Source organism: Pteropus vampyrus, unplaced genomic scaffold, assembly GCF_000151845.1.
Source record: "Pteropus vampyrus isolate Shadow unplaced genomic scaffold, Pvam_2.0 Scaffold39, whole genome shotgun sequence".
Taxonomy (NCBI): domain Eukaryota; kingdom Metazoa; phylum Chordata; class Mammalia; order Chiroptera; family Pteropodidae; genus Pteropus; species Pteropus vampyrus.
The window spans coordinates 9,398,737-9,424,272 of NW_011888820.1; the positions used below are offsets into that span (position 1 = coordinate 9,398,737).

The 25,536-nt window shown below is 39.2% G+C and overlaps 1 protein-coding gene and 1 pseudogene across 2 annotated transcripts in view; one reads left to right on the forward strand and one right to left on the reverse strand.

Moving 5' to 3' along the window:
• Positions 1 to 7,072: 7,072 nt before the first annotated feature.
• ALDH7A1 (aldehyde dehydrogenase 7 family member A1) overlaps positions 7,073 to 25,536 on the reverse strand; it is a 34,189-nt gene continuing 15,725 nt past the window's right edge. Inside the window, exons 9-19 of one of the 2 annotated variants that reach the window (XM_023529599.1) lie at positions 24,223 to 24,320; positions 22,489 to 22,530; positions 20,410 to 20,504; positions 18,447 to 18,531; positions 17,250 to 17,356; positions 14,870 to 14,986; positions 13,717 to 13,814; positions 13,445 to 13,518; positions 10,237 to 10,312; positions 8,838 to 8,894; positions 7,073 to 7,314 (exon numbers count right to left, since the gene is read on the reverse strand). In XM_023529599.1, coding sequence (XP_023385367.1) covers positions 8,840 to 8,894; positions 10,237 to 10,312; positions 13,445 to 13,518; positions 13,717 to 13,814; positions 14,870 to 14,986; positions 17,250 to 17,356; positions 18,447 to 18,531; positions 20,410 to 20,504; positions 22,489 to 22,530; positions 24,223 to 24,320 — 847 coding nt within the window. In that variant the 3' untranslated portion in view covers positions 7,073 to 7,314; positions 8,838 to 8,839. Of the gene's footprint in view, positions 8,895 to 10,236; positions 10,313 to 13,444; positions 13,519 to 13,716; positions 13,815 to 14,869; positions 14,987 to 17,249; positions 17,357 to 18,446; positions 18,532 to 20,409; positions 20,505 to 22,488; positions 22,531 to 24,222; positions 24,321 to 25,536 lie in introns of both variants that reach the window. The other variant, XM_011358325.2, reaches the window with a different exon arrangement.
• On the forward strand, positions 11,959 to 12,077 carry LOC111738506 (annotated as a pseudogene).

Consider the following 25,536-nt stretch of genomic DNA (forward strand, 5'->3'; position numbering starts at 1 on the left):
AATCTCTCATTAGCTGTATACACTATGTGACTAAATTCTGCCAGTGCGACGTGAGTGCAAGTGGCGTATGCGACTTCCGGGTCACACTCTTAAACAGAAGGATGCCCTCCCGTAACTACACGTGAGCGGAAACGTGGCGGCAGTGGGCCATCTTTCACCATGCAGAAAAGAAGCCTGAGGTCTGGACACCCTGGCTCACTAGTCCACCCTGGACTACTCACACCTGGACTGTTAAATGGAAGAGATAATCTATCTTGCTTAGCCTTTATTTTTTTCTTTATTCTTTCTGTTAGAGCAGCTAAAGTCATTTCCTAAATAATACCAGGGCCCTGACTGGAAGTCTGTAAATGATTTCACTCTTCTGGATAGAAATACTGTCCTTAGCCAAGAAGGGGTAGTTTGAAGCACACCTAATTCATCAGAGCCTACAGAATAAAGCTGTAGAATCCTTGGGCTGGAAGGGCATAGGTGAAGGAAATGTGATAATCTGAGCTGTGGCTAATTGGAATACATAGCCTCCACTTAAAAAAAATTTAAATTCGAATTTTCTGAAAGCTAACTCCCAAACAAAACAAATTGGCCCATGGGGCCCCAGTTTCTAACTTCAGATTTGGTCCAGCGCATTCATTTTACACGAGAGAGCGAGCTGGGTAGAGCGTGGAGAGGCCAGATTACTTCTCCAAGAGCCTTAGGCCATTAGAAACAGCTGTTCCAGAACACAGGCGCTCCACCTCCCAGACCAGTGCCACCCTACAGCCCCAGGCATCCCTGCCCCCTGGCGGCAGACAGTGTGAAGTGCAGTCGAGTATCGTTTTGACGCAAAATCCTGCATTTAGGAGAGTTAGTAATAAAATACTGTTTTAATTTTATTCGGTTGATGGTCCGTACTCCTTATATGCAGATACTGGTCTATGTATAGCCCTTGTTCTTATTACATTTTAATAAATAAATAGTAAATATATTTTTTTTAAATCCTGCATTTAAGGAAAGGTCAGTTCTTCTACCTCTTTTCTTCCTGAACAAGGTCAGTCCTAAAGCCCTTCCATGAGTGAGACGGGCATCCCCATGGTGGCAGCTGTGCACAGGTGTCAGAGGCTGAGCTGGGTGACACCCATGTGGGGGATGAGACGAGCACGCTCAGGACCAGAATGAGGTGAGGAGGGTGTCCTGGGGAGGATGAGAGGTTGCTCATACCGAGAACACGCACTGAGAGTAATGTCAAGGTTTCCTACTATCAGAGGCAAGAGTTGCAAATACTGAAAGGGAAAAAACTAAAATGAACACTGTGACACTGGGTTGAACATGGAAGTTTTGATGGGAACTCGTGGTTGTCAATATAAGCAGACAGATTTAGAAATAACATACAGATGTACTTGTGTGTACATGTATTTCCCAGCTCTGTCCACAACTGGGAGCAAGTGACATCCTTGTCAACAGGCATATCTACACCAGATTCGGACTTCTAAACACGATTGGAGAAATGGCTGATTCCAGGGTTGGGGCAGGATAAGTACAGGAAGAACCTGGGACACTTTGTTCCAAAAAGTAAGGAAGTGCTCAAAGAACGGGGACACAGCAAAAGAACACAGAGGCCGACCTGAAGGGAATCCTACTGGCCAAATCAGAGACATCAAAATTTATTGTGAGCATCAGAATAAGTCCTGTAATAAATTACACCTCACTGGATAAAACAGGAAAACATAAGAACATACGAAGGTGAAGAAAATAGAAAGTACGATGGCAAATAAGACATACAGTTAGTCTCAAAGTACCTCCCCGCAAAAGCCATTAATTTACAAAGGGTAAAACACTTTACAGTGGAGGCAATTGGCAGACACTGCCCTCATAAAGAGATCAATGTTAACATCAGTAATGGGCAAATCACAATCAAGCGCCACCTGATAGGATGCAACGAGGGAGTCACAGTATCACTTCTGTGACTGTACTGCTTACAGTCATTTCAAAAGTGGCAAGGTCATGAAAGACTACAGACTACAGAGATAGGACAATGTAGCTCCTTTTCCTATAGAGGTTATTACTGAGACAAGCGGCAAAAGGCAAATAGGACCTGTGAATTAGATGTTAGTAACATAGCAATAATCTCCTGGTTTTGATGGCTATGTTGTAGTTATGTAGGAAAATGTCCTGGTTTATGGGAAATATACACTCAAGTATCTGGGATAATGGGGCATCAGGTCAACAACATATTCTGAAATAGTTAAATGGAAAAAAATGCTTTGTACTATAGTTGCAGTTTTTCTTTAAAGTTGTGATCATGTCAAAATAAAAAAATAAAGAACATTCCAAAAGAAAAATCAAAGGGTCAACAATTACGAGGGAGTCGGTCATGGAAGAGGAGCACTGGAAGAACTCTACAATCTCAGGCGATTCCTATCACCAGAGCACTAGCTCTGGAGCCAGACTGCTTGAGTTCAAATTTCAGCCCCGTTGTTTATCAGCTGTGTGACTCAGGGAAAGTTACGTAACCTCTCTGTACCTCAGTTTCCTTATTAATAAAATGAGGGGCATAATAGCATCTACCTCAAAGAGTTGCTATGAGAATTAAATGGGTTTATAGTTGTTAAGTGCTTTGAAAAGTGCCTGGAACATTGTAAATATCATTTAAGTAAAACATGTAACATGTCCCCTGGAGTTGTTCGAAATGAAGTAATGTCCCACATATGCTCACGGAGGGAAAGAGGGTGTGGACGGAAAATAAAACTTATGTTTCTTAATTTAAAAGAAAAGACACTAATCTGCAATTATAGCCAAACATTTTTTCTCTTTGATATTTTGGGGCTTATGTTTTACCCAAGAAGAGTAATCAACTGAAGCTCATGTGATCTGCGTAGTTATCAAACGCGAGACAGGGAAGGCAGGTACCAACGGTGCTGGAATGTAACGCAGCTCATAAAAGTGGGGCATAGAGTTTAGCACATCTGTCTGCTGACTAGAAAACCTTTTCCAGGGTGACCTGGATACCAGAGTCAACACAACTCACTTCCCTGCCAAACTGTGGAATTTGCTCTAACCAACAGTGCCACCTAGAGGTCAGCACCGTAAACACAATTTGATAACAGAATCCCGGTCAGATTTCTAGAACTCTGAAATTGCCAGGCCGAAAAGACCACTAACCAGCAAATAACAAACGCTGAGGAATTATAAGATCCATGTTTCTATTTTCAAACCTAACCTACCTTGGAAAAAATGGCTTCTGCAATAACTTACACATACAGAGAGAAAAAAAATCTCATTTATAATTACTTTTAAAATCACAAAATATATAGAAATAAACTTAAGACACTGCATGAAATAAGCTACAGAATTTTGCAAGGAAATATGTCAACAAATCGACATACATATCATAAAACTAACTGTTTAAAATCTGAATACTATAAATTAATTCTTTCCTATTTATACATTTAATGTGATTCCAATTAAAATCCTAGGAAATTTCTCCTTCAAAAACCTGAAAAGTGCTTCTAAATTTTATTTAGAAAAATAGGGAAAACACCATAATAATAATAGACAATATTTTATTGAGCCAAGCACTATTATTTTTATAATTTTTCTCTGTAATCTTTACAATTTTGTGAGACAGATATTATTCTATGTAGTGGAAATACATTATTTTAGCTGACCAGCATCTATATTTCTTTCTTATGATAACATTGCTCCAATTTCCTAATCAATGGAATTCTCTGCCCTTGATTTCAGCATTAGGACTATTACTTCAGGTGTCCTGCTCGCTCCCAGCCAAGGGACAGGTAAATTATATCACAGGTTAAATGATCCATGCTAGGCCAATTGCCTGCTGTTTCAAATTTTGAGTAAAGAAACAAAAAGCCTAAAAATGATTGAAGTTCACTCATTCCAGCAGTGGTAGCATGACAAGGTAGTTATTACCTCTTAACTAGCTAGACCCCTGGACGCAAGAAATCAAGAGGGAAGGTGATGAACCTGGAAAGTAAAATGCCATTTGCACTTGCTGACTGAAGAAAAAGGATGGTGTTGGTAGAATCCTGTGTAGCCACAGCAGAGGAGACACCTGACAAGGTCTGTGGTCATAGGAAAAGGACTAAAACCACAGACAACAACTACCAAGGGCTGGCTGACAATAACTACCAATAATACCTTGACCTCTGTCTACTCTCATGTTCTATCACTGGCCAATCAATCAAAAGCCGGAACACAAAGAAAGCACAGGTGAAACGGTCTATAGCGGTCAGCCCCAAAGGACACATGGCAGGAGAGAGGATGTTGGAGAATGGATCTGGAGGAGCAAAATGAGTCTGTCCAGCATGCTTTCCAATTTTTGCTAAAGGCAGAATTGGTTTCTTCAGCTTACAACAAAGCCGAACTGATATCTTCACCTTACAGATAAAAAAATGAAATTCAAAGAGGTTACGTTACTTTCCGAAGGTCACATGGATAATGTGTATAGGACTCTAAAACAACTTAAATTTAATAAAGGAAATTTAAAAGGCCATAAAAACTAAATCAGTCCAATACACGTGTCTACATGTACACATACACCAACCACTGAATCAGAATACACAATCTAAAAACTGATCCTAGTACCCACAAGAATGCAGTGTGCTATGACATGTGAGTGGGGAAAGGAAAACTCATTTGTCATATTTGGAGTGGGGAGAATTCTTAAATATCTGAAGGGTAATCAATTAAGATCAAATCATAACAAAGTCCAAATGGATTAAAGACCAAAATGTCACTAGCATAAAACATCTGTGGGTCCTTCCAATGCAAACAAAACAGAGCACATTTTAAACCCAGAATCTTATATCCAATTTTCCATTCGATGTGGAGATAAAGACCTTTCCTTTAGACTTTTCAAAAATTACCTCCAAAACAACCATTCTCAGGAAGCTTCTGCAGGATATGCTCTAGCAAAAGAAGAGTATAAAGCAATAAAGAAGAAAATGTAGGATCCAGGAAACAAGACACTCTAACACAGAAGAGCAGCAAAGAGAAGTCCATGGATGACACTTGTGCAATAGCCCTAAACAGCAACCAGTACAACTGAATCAATGGGACAAAGGGCACTTGGAGAGTTGATCGCAGGAAAAATAAAAAACTCAAGCTGATATGAGTAATTGGAAAATATTAATAGGCATGCTACAGAAATAATAGGCATGCTACAGGCATTTGGAAATACTTAGTAATAGAGATTCTATTTATGTGAAATATCCAGAATAGGCAAATTCAGAGACAGAAAGCAGACCGATGGTTGCCAGGGACAGGGGTGGGGGGTGGGGTGGGGGTGGGGTGGGGGTTGTGGACAGTGGGGAGCAGGGGAGGGAGGAGAAAATGGGAATAACTGCTTAATGGGGTTTCCTTTGGGGATGATAAAAATAGTCTAGAACTAGATAGTGGTGACAGTGACACAACTTTGTGAAGGTACTAAATGCCAGTAAACTGCACACTTTAAAATGGTGAGTCTTATGTTGTATTTTACCACAATAAAAAGATACAGAGCAAATTAAGCAATAAGAAGAGCAATTATTAATCCCAGGAAAAATAAAAGATTAGACAAAAAAGTAGGCATGATTTTAAGGCATGATTAAGCTTGGTTGTCTTTGCATGTTCATAATAATTAAGTGATAACTTAACCAAAAGCTATATTAACAGATTAGAGAAATTAAAGTAAGGTTTATGTTTGGGTAAGTGATAATAAAAATTAATCCTCACCTATCACATCAAGCCAACAGACAGTATCTAAATTGATGAACTGAAAAATAGCAGTAAAAGGTTATTATTTAGAAATATGGAGGTCAATAAGAGAACAGAAGAAAAGGTAAAGGTGGTTCCTCTGGTACGTGGGAACCTGGGCTGGGGCTGGGGAGACAGAGCAGGAGGCAACAGGGGCTGTTAGTGTTTATTATAAGCGTTCTAGCCCCATCCGAATTTTTAACTATGTATGTACTAGTTACACTTCTTTAAAAATGTTTAAAAGAAACAGCAGAGAAAATATCTGTAACCTAACTTTTTTACTTAAATTTGAAAAACTATAAAAGATCGATAGATTTCATTATACGAAAAGGTCAAAACTTGGGTATATCAAAATGTATCAACAGTTTCTGGGACTGAAAAATAATGGCCTGTCACCTAATCTCTTCGCATAGCCTCTTAAAAACCTTAAAGACAACAAACAGCATGAGTAAAACCAAACAAGAGCGTTTATACGGAAGAGGACCCTAGTGTAGAAATTGCAAAAATCGTTACCATTGTAACTGTCTACAGCAGTCAAGCAGATAAATCAAGGAAACAGGACAAACAAGTGACCAAGCCAGGTGTAAGAAAATGAAGTGTTGGGGACCACAGGAAAGGAAAGGAAGTGTACATGTCTCTGTCTGGAAATACTGAAATGGAAAACATTTTAAAACATTCCCAAATAGCTTCCCCGCTGGCAATCTTGCTGAGTGAAGGCAACAGGAGAAAGGTTTGAAACTGCCATGGAAGAGACGAGCAAGACACTGACCCTTCTCGGTCCCTGCAGCATTTTCAGGGACAGAGAATGATACCAAGAGCAAGAGAGAGAGGACGCATAAGAGCGAAAGATGCAATAGCACCCCAATTTCCTTTGAGAAAACTGTCTCATATCCACTGTGTAACGTCTTCATCAGGAGTGCCTACCTCACAAAAAGGAAGCCAGAAGGACCATATCTTCTACTCCTTTCCCATGGAGGAAACACAAGAGCCAGCATCCTAGGATTGGCCGATTGGATGCTCTCTCCAGGAACTGGAGATGTACAGCAAGATCTTAAACGTAGGGTTCACCGTAGAGGCAGAAGTCAGCCTGCTAACCGCAAGTTCCTCAGGTCCACAGTGTGGGCTGAGAATTGACAGCACGGTTACACCACCAGATGCAGGCAAGGAGGGGCAGGACAGTCACAAGGGGCTCAGAATAACTAGTAATCGACAGCACAGAACTCCTAGCGTCTCACAGTATGTGGTCAGTAATAACACATAAAAATACACATTTTAATTTTTGTGATTAAAAATACTAATAAGCAACTTTTATTTCTTTGGTCAATAATTAAGAACAAAGAGGGCCAGTTTAAAGACAAAATTTTTTAATAATCGTTATGACAAAAATGTTGCTAGAAATATGTAGAAAAATTATGAATTCGTTTTAAAGAAAGCTTTCAGAATCAGTTTAACTCGATTTCTATACCTAAGATGAGAGTTGCAGTCACCCCCTCTCACCAGTATACTGGATATTATTATTCCAAATTGACCACAATGTCATGGCTTTAGCAGATACATGGGAGGATGGAGGGCCTCCTCAAATACCTAATTGGAGAGAAACTATAAATGTAATTTATAATTTCAAACAGCTCTATAAAACTAGTTATGAAAAATAGCAATCCATCCTGTCTCCAAGCCTCATGCCCCATTTGTCCTCCCCCGAAGCAATGATTCTTTCAGAATTTACCCCCCTATCTTTATAAGCCTATGTGCTATTTTAACTTTTGTAATTTTAGGTATTATTGATTTTCCATCACAAAACATGAAGAATTGTCCACCTTTCTAACCTACTCGCAACCCTTGACTTTTTCCTACCAACACACTCTCAAAAGGTGTATCATCAGCACCTGGCTTAATATTCAAGGTTGACAACAGCACACCTCAGTGAGCACTAGTCACAGCTGGGCCACGGAATGTATTCAAATGCCTTTCCATTCCTGATAAATTTATAATTGCTTAGTTTTTTCATTTGCTTGCTTCTCTGACATAACAACCCCAAAATCCTTGCCAGTTGTGCAAATGTCTCCATACACCCTGATACATCAGGTCATCCATAAACGTTGTCTTCAAAGGCTTCTGCCCCAGACCAATCTGGCAGAAGTAGTGGAGTGGCGGCTGCAACCCGCTGGAGGAGTGCAGACTTCCAGGAAGACAGAAGTGCAAGAGCCAGTGTGAGCTCCACAGAGGCCCTGGGCTGAACCACTCCAAGAGCTTCCGGGTAGCTTCTCAAGAGAAGGAAGCAGACGCTCAGCAAAGAGAAAGTGGACTTAGCCCGATTCACTCTGCCACATGCTGCCACACACACTGTGGTTACATAAATTTAAGGGCAACCACGGAAGCCTAACGGCTAAAGAAACTGGCCTACCGCTGCATAGGAAATCCAGATACACTTTCTGTAGAATTCTGCACAGGCAGAGACCTCGGCAGGTGCAGCTTCTAGGGCATGAGTGATATCTATGTCCTCCCCACAAATTTCTTCTGTGGTGACACACGCCATCATGAGTAAGAGAAGTTGTAATGGTGATGAATGCACTTCGTCATTTTAAACAGAGCAAGTCATTCCACAGGGATATTGTGCTGTGGTCCCCTATACATAAGGGAAACACTCCCTTTCAATCACACGCTTTCCAACACAGGCTAGAGGAGGGTAATGTGAATCAACACTCGCCAGAGAATTCTTTCCTGGCTCAGGAGATGTTTCTGCATCTACTGAGAAGATTTCTACTCTCTTCTCTATTATGTTCTGTGTATTTCCAAATTCCTACCATGGTATGTATTATTTCTTCTAAATCATAAAATAATTATAAACTTCTAAAACATCAGTAACTATTAGTAACGTAAAAATCCATGTATTCTATCTTTTACTAAACATGACTATGTCGTGACAATTTTATTTTTAAAAAAGGAGTCTCCTGATTTAGTCAGGACCTTGGAGGCATAAGGGATTAGCTACTGTCATATTCAAAATGCTGTATTTATTCAGGGCCAATCTTAATTTTCTTTGTCTTCTTCAGAAGAAAGAATGTAAAAACACCTAAAAGACTTGAAATAATGTCAATGTAAAGCACCTTTACTGAAACTTGATTCCCTGGGCCAGAGGAAGGTCCTTACTGTAGTTGATGGTGCTAGGGAGAAAAAAAAAAATTAAAATAAAGATCAGTACATACATAATGTAGAATATTTTTATACCATGAAGAAAATGTAGTAGATCTGTATATATAAACAAGGTGAAATGTTCAAGTTGCAAGTTGGTGAAGAAAAATATTAGGATATGAAACAATGTTAGTATGGATCCAGTTTTATAAAAGAAAGAAAAGGGAAAGAGAAACACAAGTCTGGATACATAGCATACATGTTATTCATAATTTTCAGGGCACAAAGATATGAGGACTGTAATAATCTTTATATCTCCCAGTAACTTGGATTGAATTGACAGGAGAAATACAGACATTCCCACTTTGATAAAAACAAAATAGAAACTATAATAATTTAGAAAATAAAAGCTTCTCTATTAGTCAGTTATCTGGTAGTCATCTCATTTTTCTCCTAAGAGGAAAAGTGTTCCATTAAATGAGTTCTCAAAAGGCCATAGCTAAATGTTTTCCACTCTCATTCTCAAGCACACAAAAAAAGGAAAAGGAAGATAACTGACTTCAGAGAATGGGAATCAGGCAAAGAGTGCATGTGTTTGAGACTCAATAGGCCATAGCCAAAAGCACCTCAGAAATTCCTGACAGATACAGAGCCACGGAGGCTGTAAGGAGCCTAGGATGAGAAACTCACCCAAGGTTACAGAGCTAGTGAGAAGGAGTAAATGGGAATAGGACGGGCATCCCTGGCTCCTCACCCCGTGCTCTTTCTACAACATAATGCCACATGGGCCTGACCCCAAACTCTGTTCTTTTGCACTTGAGTAAAGCTTTTTCTACCTAGGGGGAGGGAAAACAGAATGCAAGTAAAAGAAAGAACTCCTGGTCAGTACCTCCCAGAAACCAACTCCCACATCAGCTAATCCTGCTTTCAAGGGTCATGCTCACTCTTCTAAGAGCTAGTATCCCCCAGCTTCCTATTCAGGCCCCCGGTCCCCCTGCCCACCTCCATCTCTACCTGCTTCTAAAGTCTGCAAGGGTGATAACTGCACCCAAGGACAAACCTAAAAGGACAGCTTTTCTCACTTTCTCCTGCTGGTTGACACCCCTTCCCCAAGTGTCCTGTTTCCATAATGTCTCTAGAGAGAAACCACCAACGAGATGGTTTCACAGTCGGGCATTGGGCACTAGCTGGAACTGGAAAAAAAGGGTAGGGAAATAATAATACAAAATGGACACTCTGGGAGGGGAGAGTTGGAAACATTAGAAAAATAAAATTAAATGAAACTGCATGAAGACAGAACAGAAAGTAGAAGAGCATATGAGCACGTTGCGATGGCTTTAAGCCCAAACCTGTCTTTACAAAGCCTTTTCTTACCACGTAGATCTTCTCATGTACTGTTTCCAGGCATCACTACCAGACTCCCTGCCACCACCAGTGTGCTTTTCTCCTCCTAGAGAAACACAAAAGCAGCTCACATCTCATCTCTTAGGCAGTTACTTTCTGCATGGGCTCCTACTCGCTATCACTGAAATGACGATACTAGAAGACCAGAGCTACCTGACCAGTTCCTTGACATTTAGCCCAGAGTATCTCCTCTGCAAACAAACATGAAAAAGGAACTAAGAGGGAGAACAAAATAAAAGGAATTAAGAGGAAACAGAATTATGTCAGGAAGAAAACCTTAAACAAACAAACAAATAACAACAACAAAAAAAAAACAACAAAAAAACCCTCACCATTAGACCAAGGTCTTAAAAATGAAAACCTCTGGACAGTGGAAATATAATCTTATTTTCTCATTTTTGCTTATCTATATGTAATTTTCTACGATACACATAAACTGCTTGCATAACATTTTAAATATTACATCAATATCCTTAAAGGTGTTACAAGAAGATAATGATTCCATAGAATAAGAGTCTGCCATCAAAGCACAAGAAATAAATCTTGGTGTTTTTAATAAGAGCAGAGGAGAAAAAACTTAATAGAAGTGTTAGAACACTAAGGAAATCTCCCATATAAAAAAAATAAAAAGACTAAAGAGATGGAAAATAGGAGAGAAAATATAACAAAATTAGGCAATTCATCGTAAGAGATAACATTCAAATAATAGCAATTCTAAAAGTTAAAATGGAGAAAATTGAAAAGAAAAAATTGCAAAGAAACATTACCAAAACAAAACAAAAACTTCCCAGGACTGAAAACTAGATATCTTAATATTGTAAGGCCAATCACTGGCTCACTGATTATCCAACAAAAATTTCTAACGAAGAACCCCATTGAGGCGTATTCCTGTGAAATCTCAGAACATCAGCCTAAGTAATAGACCCAAAATTTTTTGAAACTGGGAAAATAAAAAGATCAGAAATCAAAGTGGATTGGGCTTTTAAACCACAACACTAGAAACCAGAAGACAAATGAGTAATAGCTTCAGAAGTCTGAGGAAAAATTATCACAAACTGTGCCGAAAAGGCACAGCAGATCTGCTTTTGATGTTGCTGGTATCTGGGAACTTGGCTGTTAACAGTTCCCTCCACTGATATAAAACATTCCCTAAATGATCAAGGTGTCTCACTGGACTTAAGCTGTTTTTGTACAAACACTGTGGTTTATGTTAAACGCCTGCCTTCCTCCTGGGAGTCTGGAATTTTGATACATGCTATGCAGAGGGTGCCCACGTGACTAGCCCCCAGTAAAAGCCTTGGATACTGAGTCTCTGAAGAGCTTTCCTGGGAGACTGTTGTCACAATCCGTTGCTAGAAGAATTAAGGACATCTCATGTGACTCCGTCCAGACAAGACTCTCAGAAGCTTCTATCTGGTTTTCTCTGGACTTCACCCCAGGCAATAAAGTCATATTATATACAGGGAAAGAGAGGAGGGGGTTAAGGTTAATCTAGTATAACAGAGGATCAAGACATAGTGCCTAATTCTGTGAAAAAAGAGCAGTTAAAGCACGGCTCTTAGAAAAATGGAAGTAAATTCAAAGGTAAATTTACTTGCTTTTAGTAAGAATCTCGAAGTGGCTGCCTCTGGGAAAGAAAGAAAGAAGAAGGCAGAACTGCTTTTTCCATCATAAGACTTTTTTAAAACTTTAGTCTACGGCCATGCCACCCTGAACAAGCCCGATCTCGTCTGATCTCGGAAGCTAAGCAAGGTCGGGCCTGGTTAGTACTTAGATGGGAGACCACCTCGGAAGACCAGGCGCTGCAGGCGTAAAAAATTAAATAAAAAATAAGAGATCTATATCTGTCAGGAGGTCCTTGCAATCTGTGAGATCAACCAAGGGTTGCCTCACCTATAAAAAAATAAAATAAAATAAAACTTTAAAAATCAATTGTGGGGGCTGAAATGAAGAGTCAATTGTACAAAGAAAGCATAGGCTGGACACGGGGATTAAAAGCCTACATAAGGAGCAGACAAACGCATGTGGCCACTAAATAGTGGGGGGGCAGGGGTGAAGGGCTGAACTGAAAGCAGGAATCTTTTATCAAAATCTGCACACTGAATAGTAATTGTAGTGTTTGGTCTAAAATATATAAAAGAATGCCTCTAATTATTTAAACTTCTGCAGGTATTAATGCATATTTGTTTTGCTTCTATATATATTTTAAAAACCAAGGCAATCTTTTACTATACTTTGGATAATTTTTTAAAAGAAATACTAACTTATCAAAACTTAATATGATTGTTAGGGAGAGTTTTCTTTTTAAGTTTAAGCACTCAGCGCTCAAACCATATCAAAAGAGAAACAGGGTTCAGTGAAAAGAAACAACTTATTATTTTATCTAAGATAAAAGATAACGTTTAACATTTCCTATGCCCACTTTGCAAATAAAAACCAGAATTTTTCGCATGAAATCTTCTGGCCTTAAAGCAGGGGTTCTTAATCTTTTTTGGCTCTTAGACCCTCTCCCTGGAAAACAGTAGATACCATCATTTCAGGGGTTCACACATCTCAGGCTGAGGGCCCTGCACTAATGTGATGCTACATCCAAGAATAAAATAGAGGACCTTAAACAATAACTCTGTATATGAAACATAAGCTTTCTCAAGCATGTCAGACCAGATAAGACTATTATTTCAGTTTCTTGGTCAAACTTTTCTAAAATCTACTACTGCTTTTCCTTTGCTGCCTGTTACAGACTCAATTGTGCCCTGGTTACCTTCCCCCATCTTCCCCACTGATATGTTCAGACTCTAACCTCCAGTACCTCAGAATGTAGCTCTATTTAAGGATAAGGTCTTTACATAGGTAATTAAGATTAAATAAGGTGATAAGGGTAAGGTCCTAAGCCAATAGGACTGGTGTCCTTATAAGAGGAAGAGACACCAGGGATGTGCATACAGAAAAAAAGGCCACATGAGGACACAGTAGGAAGGTGGCCATCTACAAGCCAGAAAGAGAGGCCTCGGGAGAAACCAAATCTGCCAACAACTTGATCTTGGATTTCCCAGCTTCCAGAACTGCAAGAAAATTAATTTCTGTTGTTTAAGCCATCCAGTCTGTGGTATTTTGCTATGGCAGCCCTTGGAGTGTAATATGCTGCCCAACGTGGAAAAGGAGAAATGATTCTACATACCGAAAGCACCTCCGATCTCAGCCCCACTTGTTGGAATATTGACATTTACAATGCCACAGTCTGATCCTTTTGGTCTGTGTGTAAAACGGAAGCCATTGTGAGAGCAATGCACAGGAAAGTAAAAAACAAAAACAAATAAATAAAAACCCAATCAAAACCTCTAAGACTCTCAATGCCAAAAAATGGATTGACTGTGATGGTGTCGTATTCTTTTTTAAAAGTCCACCACACAGACTTACGTAAGTTTTCAAAAATACCCAATGTTATTATACCCAAGCCAGCGGAAGATTCTGCCCAAATCCTTGGTAAAGATGCTACTTGAAAGTCCCTGTTTTACTTCGTTGTTCCATGCAAAGACCTCATCTTCATTCTAAAAGGACGAACATTGGAAACTGTTAGATGACAAAGTGTTCAGGTCAAAGTTTACTGATGTTAAACCCATTTTGTGAGATGTGCAAGTATAATTTTAGTGCAAAAAAGGAAACTAAAGAGTAAACATCTGACTAAATCTGTTTCTCCTAGTGTTTTGGGGAGTTTTCTCCCTAATTGTACTTTGAGAATGATCAGTATATTCTTCCATTCAATCTACTACATATAATAGTTAATATTATTGAACTCTTAATACATGCACCACACTGACCTAAGCACTTAGCAAACATTTAGTTATTTAATCCCCACCCTGTGACACGGGTTTTCTACTACCCCAATTTACGAATTAGGCACTGGAGGCCCAGAAGCTAAATAATTTGCTCAAAAGTTCATAGTCACACATATACACACTACAAAACATGAAATTATACTGTCTAGTTACCATATATGAAACAACAATAGACGATTTAAAGCAAGATTCTTAAAATGCAATTATGTAATAGCAACAAGGTGCAATTCTCACTCTTCAACTGTTAATCATAGCGCATTCAAACCCTGACTTGACCTCTAAATCTTGTCTGGCGAGGCAAGGACCTGCCTCATGCTGGGGAAGGAGACCTAGTGATCCTCATCTGCTAAAACTTCCACAGCCCATAGTTGCAGATCTTTGGGTTGCCCTATATCCTTCTCAATTTGTCTGCTCACACTTAGCTCTTGAACTATGAAACTACATAGTCCTTCTGTGTAGAAGCCGATTTTAGGCCCATGTAGCACAGAATCAGGTGACATAGGAGATGAAGGCCACAGTCTTCATGAAGTGCAATGCTGGTTCTCTGCTCATCTCGGGTTCCCTGGTAGTTGGCTTGACATGCTCTACAGTTTAAAGTGTTCCTCCCATCATATTTTATCCTTAACTTTCAAATTGCTACTAATCGGAGTGACTTTCTAAACCCTCCAAAAGCAAATCGAGTGAAATTTCATATGCCTTCAATTTTCCCCTAGTCTTCTCATTTGTGTCATTAAACTAGAAAAAAGAGAGACGGAATCCATCTTTACCTTGAATTTAAAGACATAAAGGATCGGAGCAAAAGTCTCTGTGTGTGCAATGGATGCGTCATGGGCAAGACCTGTCACGATTGTTGGTTCTACATAATTTCCAGGGCGATCCATAACCTTCAGCAGAGAAATAAAATAAAAGAGCAGAGGCATTTTATTTTGTAGTACTTGGGGTCAGAGGGCACAATCTTTGCCTATACTCATGAAAAAAAGTAAACACCATTTATAGGTGAATTATTTCTCCAAGATAACTCCCCAACATGAATAAAACTTTTCTATGCCACCTATTGGCTCTACCTTGGTCAGAGAAAAATAGAAAAAAAAAAGGAGGGGTCAAGAATGGAGAGCTGTGCCATGTGGCACAACCAAGTTATGTTGAAAAGACACTGTTTCAAGTAATTATTTTAAATTTATATAACTAAGATACGTAATCTATACCCACTGTGTTATAGACTGTATGTGTTCCCCACTCCCTCCAAATTCATATGTTGAAGCCTTAACCCCCCAGTATAACTGAATTTGAAGATAAAGCCTTTAAGGAGATACTTAAAGTTAAATGAGGTCACATGAGTGGGGTCCTAATCCGTCAGAACTGATGTCCTCATAAGGAGATGAATGGATAAGAAAACAAGACCCTTACATATATGCTGCCTACAAGAGATTCACTTCAGATTAAAAGACACGCACAGACTAAAAGGAAGGGGATGGAAAAAGATATTGCCTGGAGGGACCTAGAGAGTATTGCGTTGAATAAAATGGGTCGGATAAAGACAAATATCACGATTTCACATACATGTGGAATCTAAAGAACAAAATCAAAAACAACAAAAGTGAAAATAAACTCATAGATACAGAGAATATGAGGGATACTAGATGGGAAGAGTGTTGGGGGGACAAAAAAAAAGGCAAAGGGATTAAGAGGTACAAAAGGATAGTTGCAGAATAGACATGGAGATGTAGAGTGCAGCATAGGGGAGATGGTTAATAATGTAATAAATATGTAAGGGGGAAGAGGGGTACTAGATTTAGTGGGGTGATCACTGTGCAAGTTATGTGGATCTCTGATCACTATGCTACACACCTGAAACTGGTATATTATTGTATGCCAACTATAATTGAAAAGAAACTCAGCGAATTGTACAATGTAAATACGAGTAACTAATCATCTATTATATTCCAATAAAGATGGGAAAAAAAAGAAGAAGAGACACTGGAGACCTTTTTTCCACACATGGAAGAAAGGCCATGTGAAGACACTTCATGGCCAGACTAGAGGCCTCGCTAGAAACCAACCCAGCCAGCACCTTGATTTTAGACTACCAGCTTCCAGAACAGTGAGAAAAATAAATTTCTGTTGTTTCAGCCCCCCAGACTGTGATATTTTGTTAGGGCAGCCCTGGCAAACTAATGCACATTGTACGAAGATCAAAAGCTCCACAAGGGTACACTGTGGACACTCTCTTAACCAACCGCCACATAAGCAAATTATTAGTTCATGTCCACTAACAACGCTTTTCCTTCTATGAAATATTCTCACGCCCACAGCGAGCTGCTACATGGTGGTGAGCTCTCCAATGCGTTTGCGTAATTCTGCCCTCACCCTCTGAGCTGTACGTTTACCAAGAGTCAGCTGTACTTACTCCCATTCCTGAGCATGGCAGCTGTATCTGTTATTGTAATGCTAGACTACATTACTTACTTCAGTATTACACGAAGGGAAAAAAAGAGCTATTTCTATAAAGATTAAGTTGAGTGCTTCAGAAAAAAAACTCAACGTAAGTAACAAAAAATACACAAATATCCACTTACACGACAGTCTAATGAGATGTGGGTATATATGTCAATGGTAGGACAACTAGGGAGGAGAGGTCTTCTGTCAGCTTTGCAAGACTCATAATAAGTTATTGCTACAGCTCATGCAAGGACGAACACAAATTCCTACCATACATGAAGAAAATGCTTTGACTCTACATCTAAAGAATCAAACAAATATAGTTACCTGTGTTAAATTGTTTTTAGTGTGTATTTTTCTTTTGATTCCTTGTCTTAATTGACCTTTTAAAATAATCATTAAATACAAATTCTAATTACTCTGAATACAAAGTCTTCTACTATATCATGAGAAGGAGGTCTCCCTTCCATACAAATTCCTGGAGCCTCAATTCAAAAGTAACCATGGCTCTGAGATTCTTGTGTGCCCTTCCAGAAATTTTCCATGCAGTTTATGTTGTCATTCTTTAAAACGTGTATTTCTCCTTTACAAAAGAGAGAAGAAAGATGGCAGTTGGGGACCCTTCACCAATTTGTCCAGAGCCCTGCTTGTGACTCAGAGAAAGGAGGTAAAAAAATCTGTCACTACTGAGCTCAGAGTTGTCATTACCTTGCCACCATAGACCACTGTGCCGCCTTCCTTCTTTGCTGCCTCCACTGCTCCAAGAAACATGTTCACTGCCTGTATGGTGTGGAGTGGTCCATAGAGAACATTAGCTGGAGAGAAAACGGAATGGGGTCATTATCCTAACAGCTGTCCGAATGAACACACCAATCCCTTCATATAGCCTCACAGTTTAGAGCAACAGTCTTTTCCTGTAAAGGGCCAGACAGGAAATATTTAAAGCTTTGCAAGACCTATGTGGTCTCTGCCACAACTACTCAATTTGGCCACTGTACTGTGAAAGCAGCCACAGGAAACGAGTGGGTGGGGCTGTATCCTGATAAACTTTCTTTACAGAAACGGGTGGCGGGCCAAATCTTTTGTCAACCCTTGCTTCAGAGGACTGGCGATCGATTCATCAGAGCACTGCATTAAAAATACAGGACCTGTTTATTCACGACAGTGTGATCACTCTCTAAGAACTCTGCAGGCTCAGCAGGTGGTGTGCGATTTAAAGGGGAGAGACTGATGCTGCCCTGTGTGTGGCTGCTGGAAAGCAGAGCTTTAAAGGTGATCCTGGGTTCAAGGGAAGAAGGACGACTTAGACAGGCCTCAGGGAGGAGGTGGCATTGTGGCAGGAGGCCAGTCGTGGGAAGAGCTGCATGAAGAACATTTCCAGCAGAGAGCAGGACAGAGCCTGGAACCCCTGGCACACGGGGGCAAATGGTACACAGGGGTCAGAAGGTGGGCAAGGGAGGTGGCAGAGGCGAGATCAACAAAGACTGTGAGTCTACTAAAGAGAAAGTCAGAAGGAATCTCGGTTTTAGTCAAAGAGCAATGAGAAGTCACTGGAGTTTTTTAAGCAAGAATTTATCTAATCTAATCATATTTTTAAAAGTCACTCTGGTTACTGGAGAAGGCAGAAGTAGAAACAGCCTTCCATGAGACAAGATGGTGGTGGCTGAGGCAAGGGTAACAGTAGTGAAGAGAAAAGCTCGTCAAACTCACCCCATCTGAACACATTCTCCTAGGCTTACCCCCCAGATCCCATCAAGCACTCAGGAGCAGACATGTCACCCTAAATGCCCTATGACCTGCTTCATATGCCCTTAGGCCTCTCAGGAAAGGGTAGGGGGAAGACCAGAAACACTTGTAGCACCAGCTGTCAAAAAAGAACACCTTTGAAATCAACCAGATACTCACAGTCCCATGGGTTCCCGACCCGGATCTGTGCATAGGCCTTTTTAAGTCTATTTACAACTTCATCATGTACACTTTCATGTAAAAACTAAGCAAAGAAAGAAACAGGCATGGGAATAGTCAAATAAATGTACATATTTGTTGACAATGTACAATTTTTTAATAGTACTGATTTATAGTTCTTAGTTTTTGAAACACTGTGATCTCTGAAAACATGCAAATAGAAGTATATGTTTATTTTTGTAATTACAGAATTTCTAATTCTAATATTAACTACATGAAGAAAATAATTTCCTCTAGGTGGATGTTAGAATAAAATCAAAAGCCACGTCTTTATCAGGTCTCTAAGGACCTGTATGGCTAAGGTTAAGAAAACAATTATGACTGTTTCTTTTCTAGAGCATTCGACATCTTAAGTAGCAGGGGACCTCAAATATACCTGGCTCCACACTACAACTATAGGAATCATGGTGAACAGACCTGGTCAGTCTGTCTCTACTGGATAACCATATGCTGTCAGTCTCAGGCTGAGATCTCCAGAGTGAGGCTTTGAGGTGAGGACATGCCTCAGGCTCACTCTAGATAGGATGTGAGTTCCACGCTCTCTTCTCAGTGGTGATGATAACCTTGTCAAGCCGTCCACTCTCTGAGTTGGTCTCCATGTGGCAAATGCACTGGCATTATGAGAACCAGTCATGGAGAGGACTAGTCATGCAATGGATTTTTCTACATATCACTTAACTGTCCCTACGAAAATCAATCTGGGCAAAGACTAATAATATCCTCTAATTTTTAACACTAAATATAAAGCATGGCTATGTATATTTGCTCTAAGACACACACAAAAAAGTAAAAATCGGCTGAATAGAGAAATGCTTCTTTTATGTCATTTGCCCTTTTAGCATGTAATTAAGATTATAATCTTTTAAAGTACCCATTTTCTTCTTAGCATTAATATAATAAATGTTTAAGATGAACAAATTTAATAAATTGTAATCACTTTGTGAAAATCATATCTTAGGTATTATTTGAAAGCTTCAACTGTAATTGTAATAATATAAAAACAAAGGAAAGATATTCGTTTGTTGTAAAAATACAGGAAAAAATAAATATAAAATGTTATGGGAAAAGTAAAGACTTAATATCCACATACCCTTTACCTTATTCTAATTTAGATTATGTCAGCCTTATAAAGAATTTATTTATACTCATTCTGGGTGAGAGTAAAAACCTAAATCCAATTCCTCTGTAATTTAATAATAAACTGTTTTTTATTTTAATCACAGGAGGAAAACTCAATATCAATAACTTAAAAATGGCAAATGTAGCCAAATTTTGTACCTAATCAAAACTTGTTTGGTTGTAATACAGTTTTTCAGTACTACGAGGGTCATGAAAATCAAGGTTGTATCTGAAACAAAACTGAAATCCAGCTAAATGGCATCTTATAAGTACTTAATATTAACATGTCTTATTTATTTCACACATAGAGTCATCTGTTTTTCAATAAACCATGTCACATTAAGTCAAATCTGAGACTTAACTTAGAGGCCAAAAATTAAAGTATTTAAAATGTTTTTATAAAAAAGCCAAGGCTGTATATCTTTCAGATAATAATTTTAGAATATTCAAAATTTTAACTTGTTTTATTCTCTAAGTGACATTGGACTTTGTTTAGATTGCTTTTGGTATGAGACTGAAAATGGTCAAATCTACCAGTCCAAGTCCAATTGATTAGTGTGAGACCATGTTTAGCTTAGGCTGGAGGGTAAGGCCGAGTCCCTGGTTGATGGTCAACATCGGCCACGAGCAGACAAGCGAGCGTACGACCCCCTATCTGCCAACCACATCTAGGAATTACACGTTTCCAGCAGCACTTCTATGACACCTCCCTAACAGTACCATTTGTTGAAATGTATGGTTTGAAGAGCAGGACAACCTCGCGTGCCTGTACAGACACACTCACCAGGCGCCTCGCAGTGGTACACCTCTGGCCAGCTGTCCCCACGGCAGCAAAGAGAGCTGATGGAACAACCAAGCTGAGGTCCGCATCCTCAAAAGCTTAGAGAAGCACAAACACGCATCCATCAGTGTTGCAAAGTAGGTAGACAAGGTACTTGCTAGGTGGTATAAAATAATGCCTTTATAAGGTTCGGTAAGAGAGTATCAGAACTAGCCCTGTAAAATAAGCATGTTCACATTACAGAAGCCACTTTTCCTCCAGAGAAGATCACATGAGAATAGAGCAATGAGCTCTATGATGTTCATCCATATAAGTACAGATGTAAATTGAGGATCTCCCTCCTCTGACCTCTTCATCTTTCATCTCTTGAAGTTTCTGATACCAAGCCTCCTCTGTACCCTCATTATGGTCTCTCCTCTGAGACCACCATCTTTGTCAGCCTTACCTGCCTCCAGTTTCAACCATGGCCTATTTTGATGTCAGCTGTCTCGGGCCCACAGATAGAACAATGGGCCCCTGCTGATCATCACCGCCCTGAAATTGAGCTCTCTAACACCATCTACACCCTCACCTGCATCAGTCCATTCCCTTAAACACCGCTTGTTGCTGCTCACCAGAAGCTTTTCCAATTCTCTAACATGATTCAAGTGCTTCACTCCTGCATCAGTTGACCTCACCCGCTTCATGGAAAATCTCAAAGTGATCACACACAGAGGGCCTTTCCTGCTTCCTCTGCTCCTCTGAAGAGATCAATGCAAAATCATTCAATTTCCTCTCTAGTTTTGTTTATTCCTTTCTCCTCCTCTTCTGCCCTCAGAAGAAAAAATAAGCATGGTCTTTACAAGGTTAACCCTTCTCTTTATATTATTTGTAACTCCTTCCTCCTTATTCCTTCCAGAAACTTACAGACATAATTCTCTCTTAAGTATTCAATTTTCCCCTGTCCAATCTAACAGCATTCTCAGACTACCATGATGGTTAAGGTAGTTTGTGCAACCAAACAGACAAGGGTTCTTGTCCATTTCCATCACTTTTTAGTGGTGTTATTTTACCTTTTTTAAGCCTCGGTTTCCTCATCTGTAAAATGGATAATAACATCTGCGGTGCTAACAGGTGATAGTAAGGAGGTAGAGAAAGACCTGTGCTTTGGGGTCTGCCTGCCAGGATACAAATGCTGGCTGGTTCTGTCACTTGCTAGCCTGTCACTTCAGGCACATTATCACTTAAGCCTCAGAGTGTAACCTTCAAACGAGATTAACAATGATATCCACCTCAGAGGATCATTGTGGGCATTAAATGAAACACTGCATGTGAAATAGCTGAGCACAGTACTGGCAAATACCCGGTGCCCACTATAAGTGCTATCTATATTTTTAAATGAACCTTCTCTTTAACTAGATTAGAAGTTCATCTAGAACAAACCCTTCATCATATACTTTTTAAACTTCTGGTGTACACCATAAATATATAGGCTTTTAAATGTGATGATGATAATATACAAATTAGTAAGATTTGCTTTTTACCACAAAATCCATGTTTTTATTACTGATGTTCATTATATTATCCAGTTACACTGGTAGACTATTTCCTTTTGTGCCAAATAATTGAAAAAGAGAATTAGGTAATCTCTAAGTTTATCTAGGTAAGTGATTAAAATGCCTTAAGGAAGTGTTCCTTCTCAGTATAAAAGCACTAAACATTCCACTGAAGACAAACTAATGTTTTTGAAATCTAATGCAATCAGCGAGTCACTTAAGAGTTACTTACTTACTCTAGAGACAGACATGGCCAGTTTTCAGAAAATAGGAAAAGAAAAAACAAGAAAGAATATCACATTAGGAAGCCTCATACACAGGTTCCAAGCCCATGTTACATTTTCCAAACACGAACACCTTTCCTTCCTAGTTATCTGTCTTCAAACCACTATGTCCTGTCTCATAAGTAAAATTCCTAAACATGGAAATTAGGCCTTAAGCACACACAACGTAGAATGGGTGAGTTCCTAAACAAGTTTATATGTTCAGGACAGCCACTGAAGATATTCTGAACAGAAAACCAAACAAAAACAAAAGGCAGCCTTACCAATAATGGCATTGTTTCCTCCAAGTTCTAACAGACTTCTCCCTTTAAAAACACACAAACACAAAATAGTGCCTCTTTTAGTACTTAATGCATACTGCTAGATGGTCTCAAATCATAGCCTATCCAAAGTATGCTTTTTTTTTCTGATTAAAACACACTTAAAGTGTTTTAGCATTACAATGTCAAATTTCCTGATTTTAATAATTATACCATGGTTACATGACAAAATGTATTTGTTCTTAGGAAATACACTGAAATATTTAGTGATAAAGTAACACAATACCTTTGACTTTCTCCAAATGGTTCAAAAATAATATGCGACCACAATATGTGTGTGTTATGTTGCTGGAGAGAGAGAAAATGATAAAGCCAATGGACAAAATAAGCAACTGGTGAATTTGGTTAAAGGGTATGGTGTCCTGGAATTACCTGTGTGTTTTCTAACTTTTCTGTAAGTTTGAAATTATGCCCCCCAAAACCCAAAGAGTTACTATAAAATGGTATGGCCACTATGGAAAAGTGTATGGCCATTTCCCAAGAAATTAAACACAGAAATACCATATGATCAATCTAGCAATTCCGCTTCTGGGTAGATAACCAAAAGAAGTAACAGCAGGGACTTGAATCAATATTTGCACATCCATGTTCATAACAGCATCTTTCACGACAGCTAAATAGTGGAAGCAACCCAAGTGTCCACGAAGGGATGAATGGGCACACAAAATGAGGTATATGCATAAAATGAAAAATTATTCAACCTTGAAAAGGATAGAAATTCTGACACACGCTACAACATGGATGTACCTTGAAGACATTACATTAGCGAAATAAGCCAGTCACCAAAAAAACAAATATTGCATCTGTTCTAGTTATAGGAGGTTCCTGGAGTAGTCGTATCTGTAGACAGAAAGTAGAATAGTGGTTGCCAAGGACTAGGGGAAGGCAGAAATGGGGAATTCGTTTTTAACAAGTACAGAGATTCAGTTGGGAAGCCAAAAACTGGTTCTGGAGATGGATGATGGTGTTGGTTGCACAACGATGTACATATACTTAATGCCATCGAAGGCACACTTAAAAATGGTTAAAATGGTAAATTTTATGTTATATATATTTTACCATTACACTCATTGTAGAAAATTATTTTTTTTTAAAGAGCAAAAAGCATCAAGCAGGCAAAAAGGTATGGTCCATAGGTGACCATGAAATCTCTCTTTATAATTTAGTAGAGTGCCTTCCAGTCTTTTTCCTGTGCATTTATATTTAGTTGAGATCATATTAGCTAATTCATTTTGCTTTTTTTCTGATTAAAATCTTATACTTTACCCCTAAATATTAGGAACTGTTTAAAAAATATCACTGCACAGTATTCCATCATGATGATGTACCAAATTTTATTTAGCTACTTCTCTAGTGTTGAATATATTGACTGTTGATTAACTACCGCTTATCTACTCGGGTCAGGGCCAAAGGGTATGACTATTATGGCCGCTATATATACTAACAACTCCTAAAGTTATTTAGAGAGAAAATGACATCCTTTTCCAAATTATGCTATTTATATTTGTGATCTCCCTACTATTAACCCTCTAGTAACTATACTTTTTCTCATTTACTTGTACTTTTAAATAAACATGGATAATGTCTCCATGAAAAGAATCAGGAAAAAAACCCAACTTTCAGATTTCGCATTATACCCGAGGAAACTAAAATCCTCATGAGAAAGCCAACACTTACCAAATCTCTCCTGCACCATAAGGGCCACCTGTTTTCCCACCTGAGTGCTCCCAGTAAAGGACAGCAGGTTCACCCGTTCATCTTTGGCCATTGCTGTGCTGCAGGGGGACAGACATGGTCACCAAAGCACAGAAACCCAGCTATGACAGCACGAATGGTACCCAGACATAAAACCCTGGCATGGGCCCTTGGAAAGGCAGTCAGTCAAAGATACGAGAAAGTCTTTCCCAAGGAATCAAGGGAAAGTCCGCATGAAAATGAACTAGATTTTCACAAGTAGAACCACACAGCAGAATAGGCTAACATGTTCTGTGAGCTCTCCATCAACTTAAATCACCTCAAAGACATCATTAATTAAGGAAGAAAGTCCTTCATATACTGAGTAGGTGACTGCACAATTCAATCTTTGCATTGCCTTGATGAGCATCCCAGTTATTTTGCAGGCTCTTCAACTACTAATTTCTCTAAGAATTAAAAATCTAAAGACTACAGGGAAACATCCTAAGTATTCCACATGGAAACTAACTTATAAAGGCTGTGCTAGAATTTCCAGTAGCTTCTAGGGAGAGCAGACTAAACATTACTGACTGGAACTTCTTTGTTCATAGTTCAGTGCTTCAAAGGGCTTAGTGTGGGCCAAGTAGGACTGCCACGGCAACAGAATAATGTAGGGCAGGAATAGCTTGATGAATCCACCCATGTAGGCCTCCCCAGCTTCAGCTCAGCAAACATGAGCACTGATACCCAAAGCAGCTGTTCCTTAATGCACACCTGTACACTAATTCAACTACCTGAACCACTCCAATGCTGGGACTGGAAGAACAGAGTTGGTCGAAGGATAGAATACTCATGTTTTAAATGACATTTAACTAATACTTCACTATGCACACTATACATGGGAGACTAACATTTTAACCACACCAGTATAGGTTATAACACTTGATCCTTATGAAACCTCACCTAATCAACGTCTAAGCCGGTAATAACCTTTCATCACAGTTCAGAGCAATTATAAAGTCAGTTCCAGCTTAAAAAGAGGCTGTGACATTATGCTAAGGGAAAGAAGTCAAACATAAAAGGCCACATGTAGTATGATTCCATTTCTATGAAATGTCCCAAACAGGCAAATTCATAGAGACAGAAAGTAGATTACTGGTTGCTAGGGGAAGGAGGGATGGGAAGTAACTGCTAATAGTTAGGAGGTTCCTTTTGGTACCACTCTCCTCCGCGCAAATGTTCTGGAATAAGATAATTGTGATGGTTGTATAACATTGTGAATATTCTAAAAACCACTAACTTGTACATTTTTAAAGA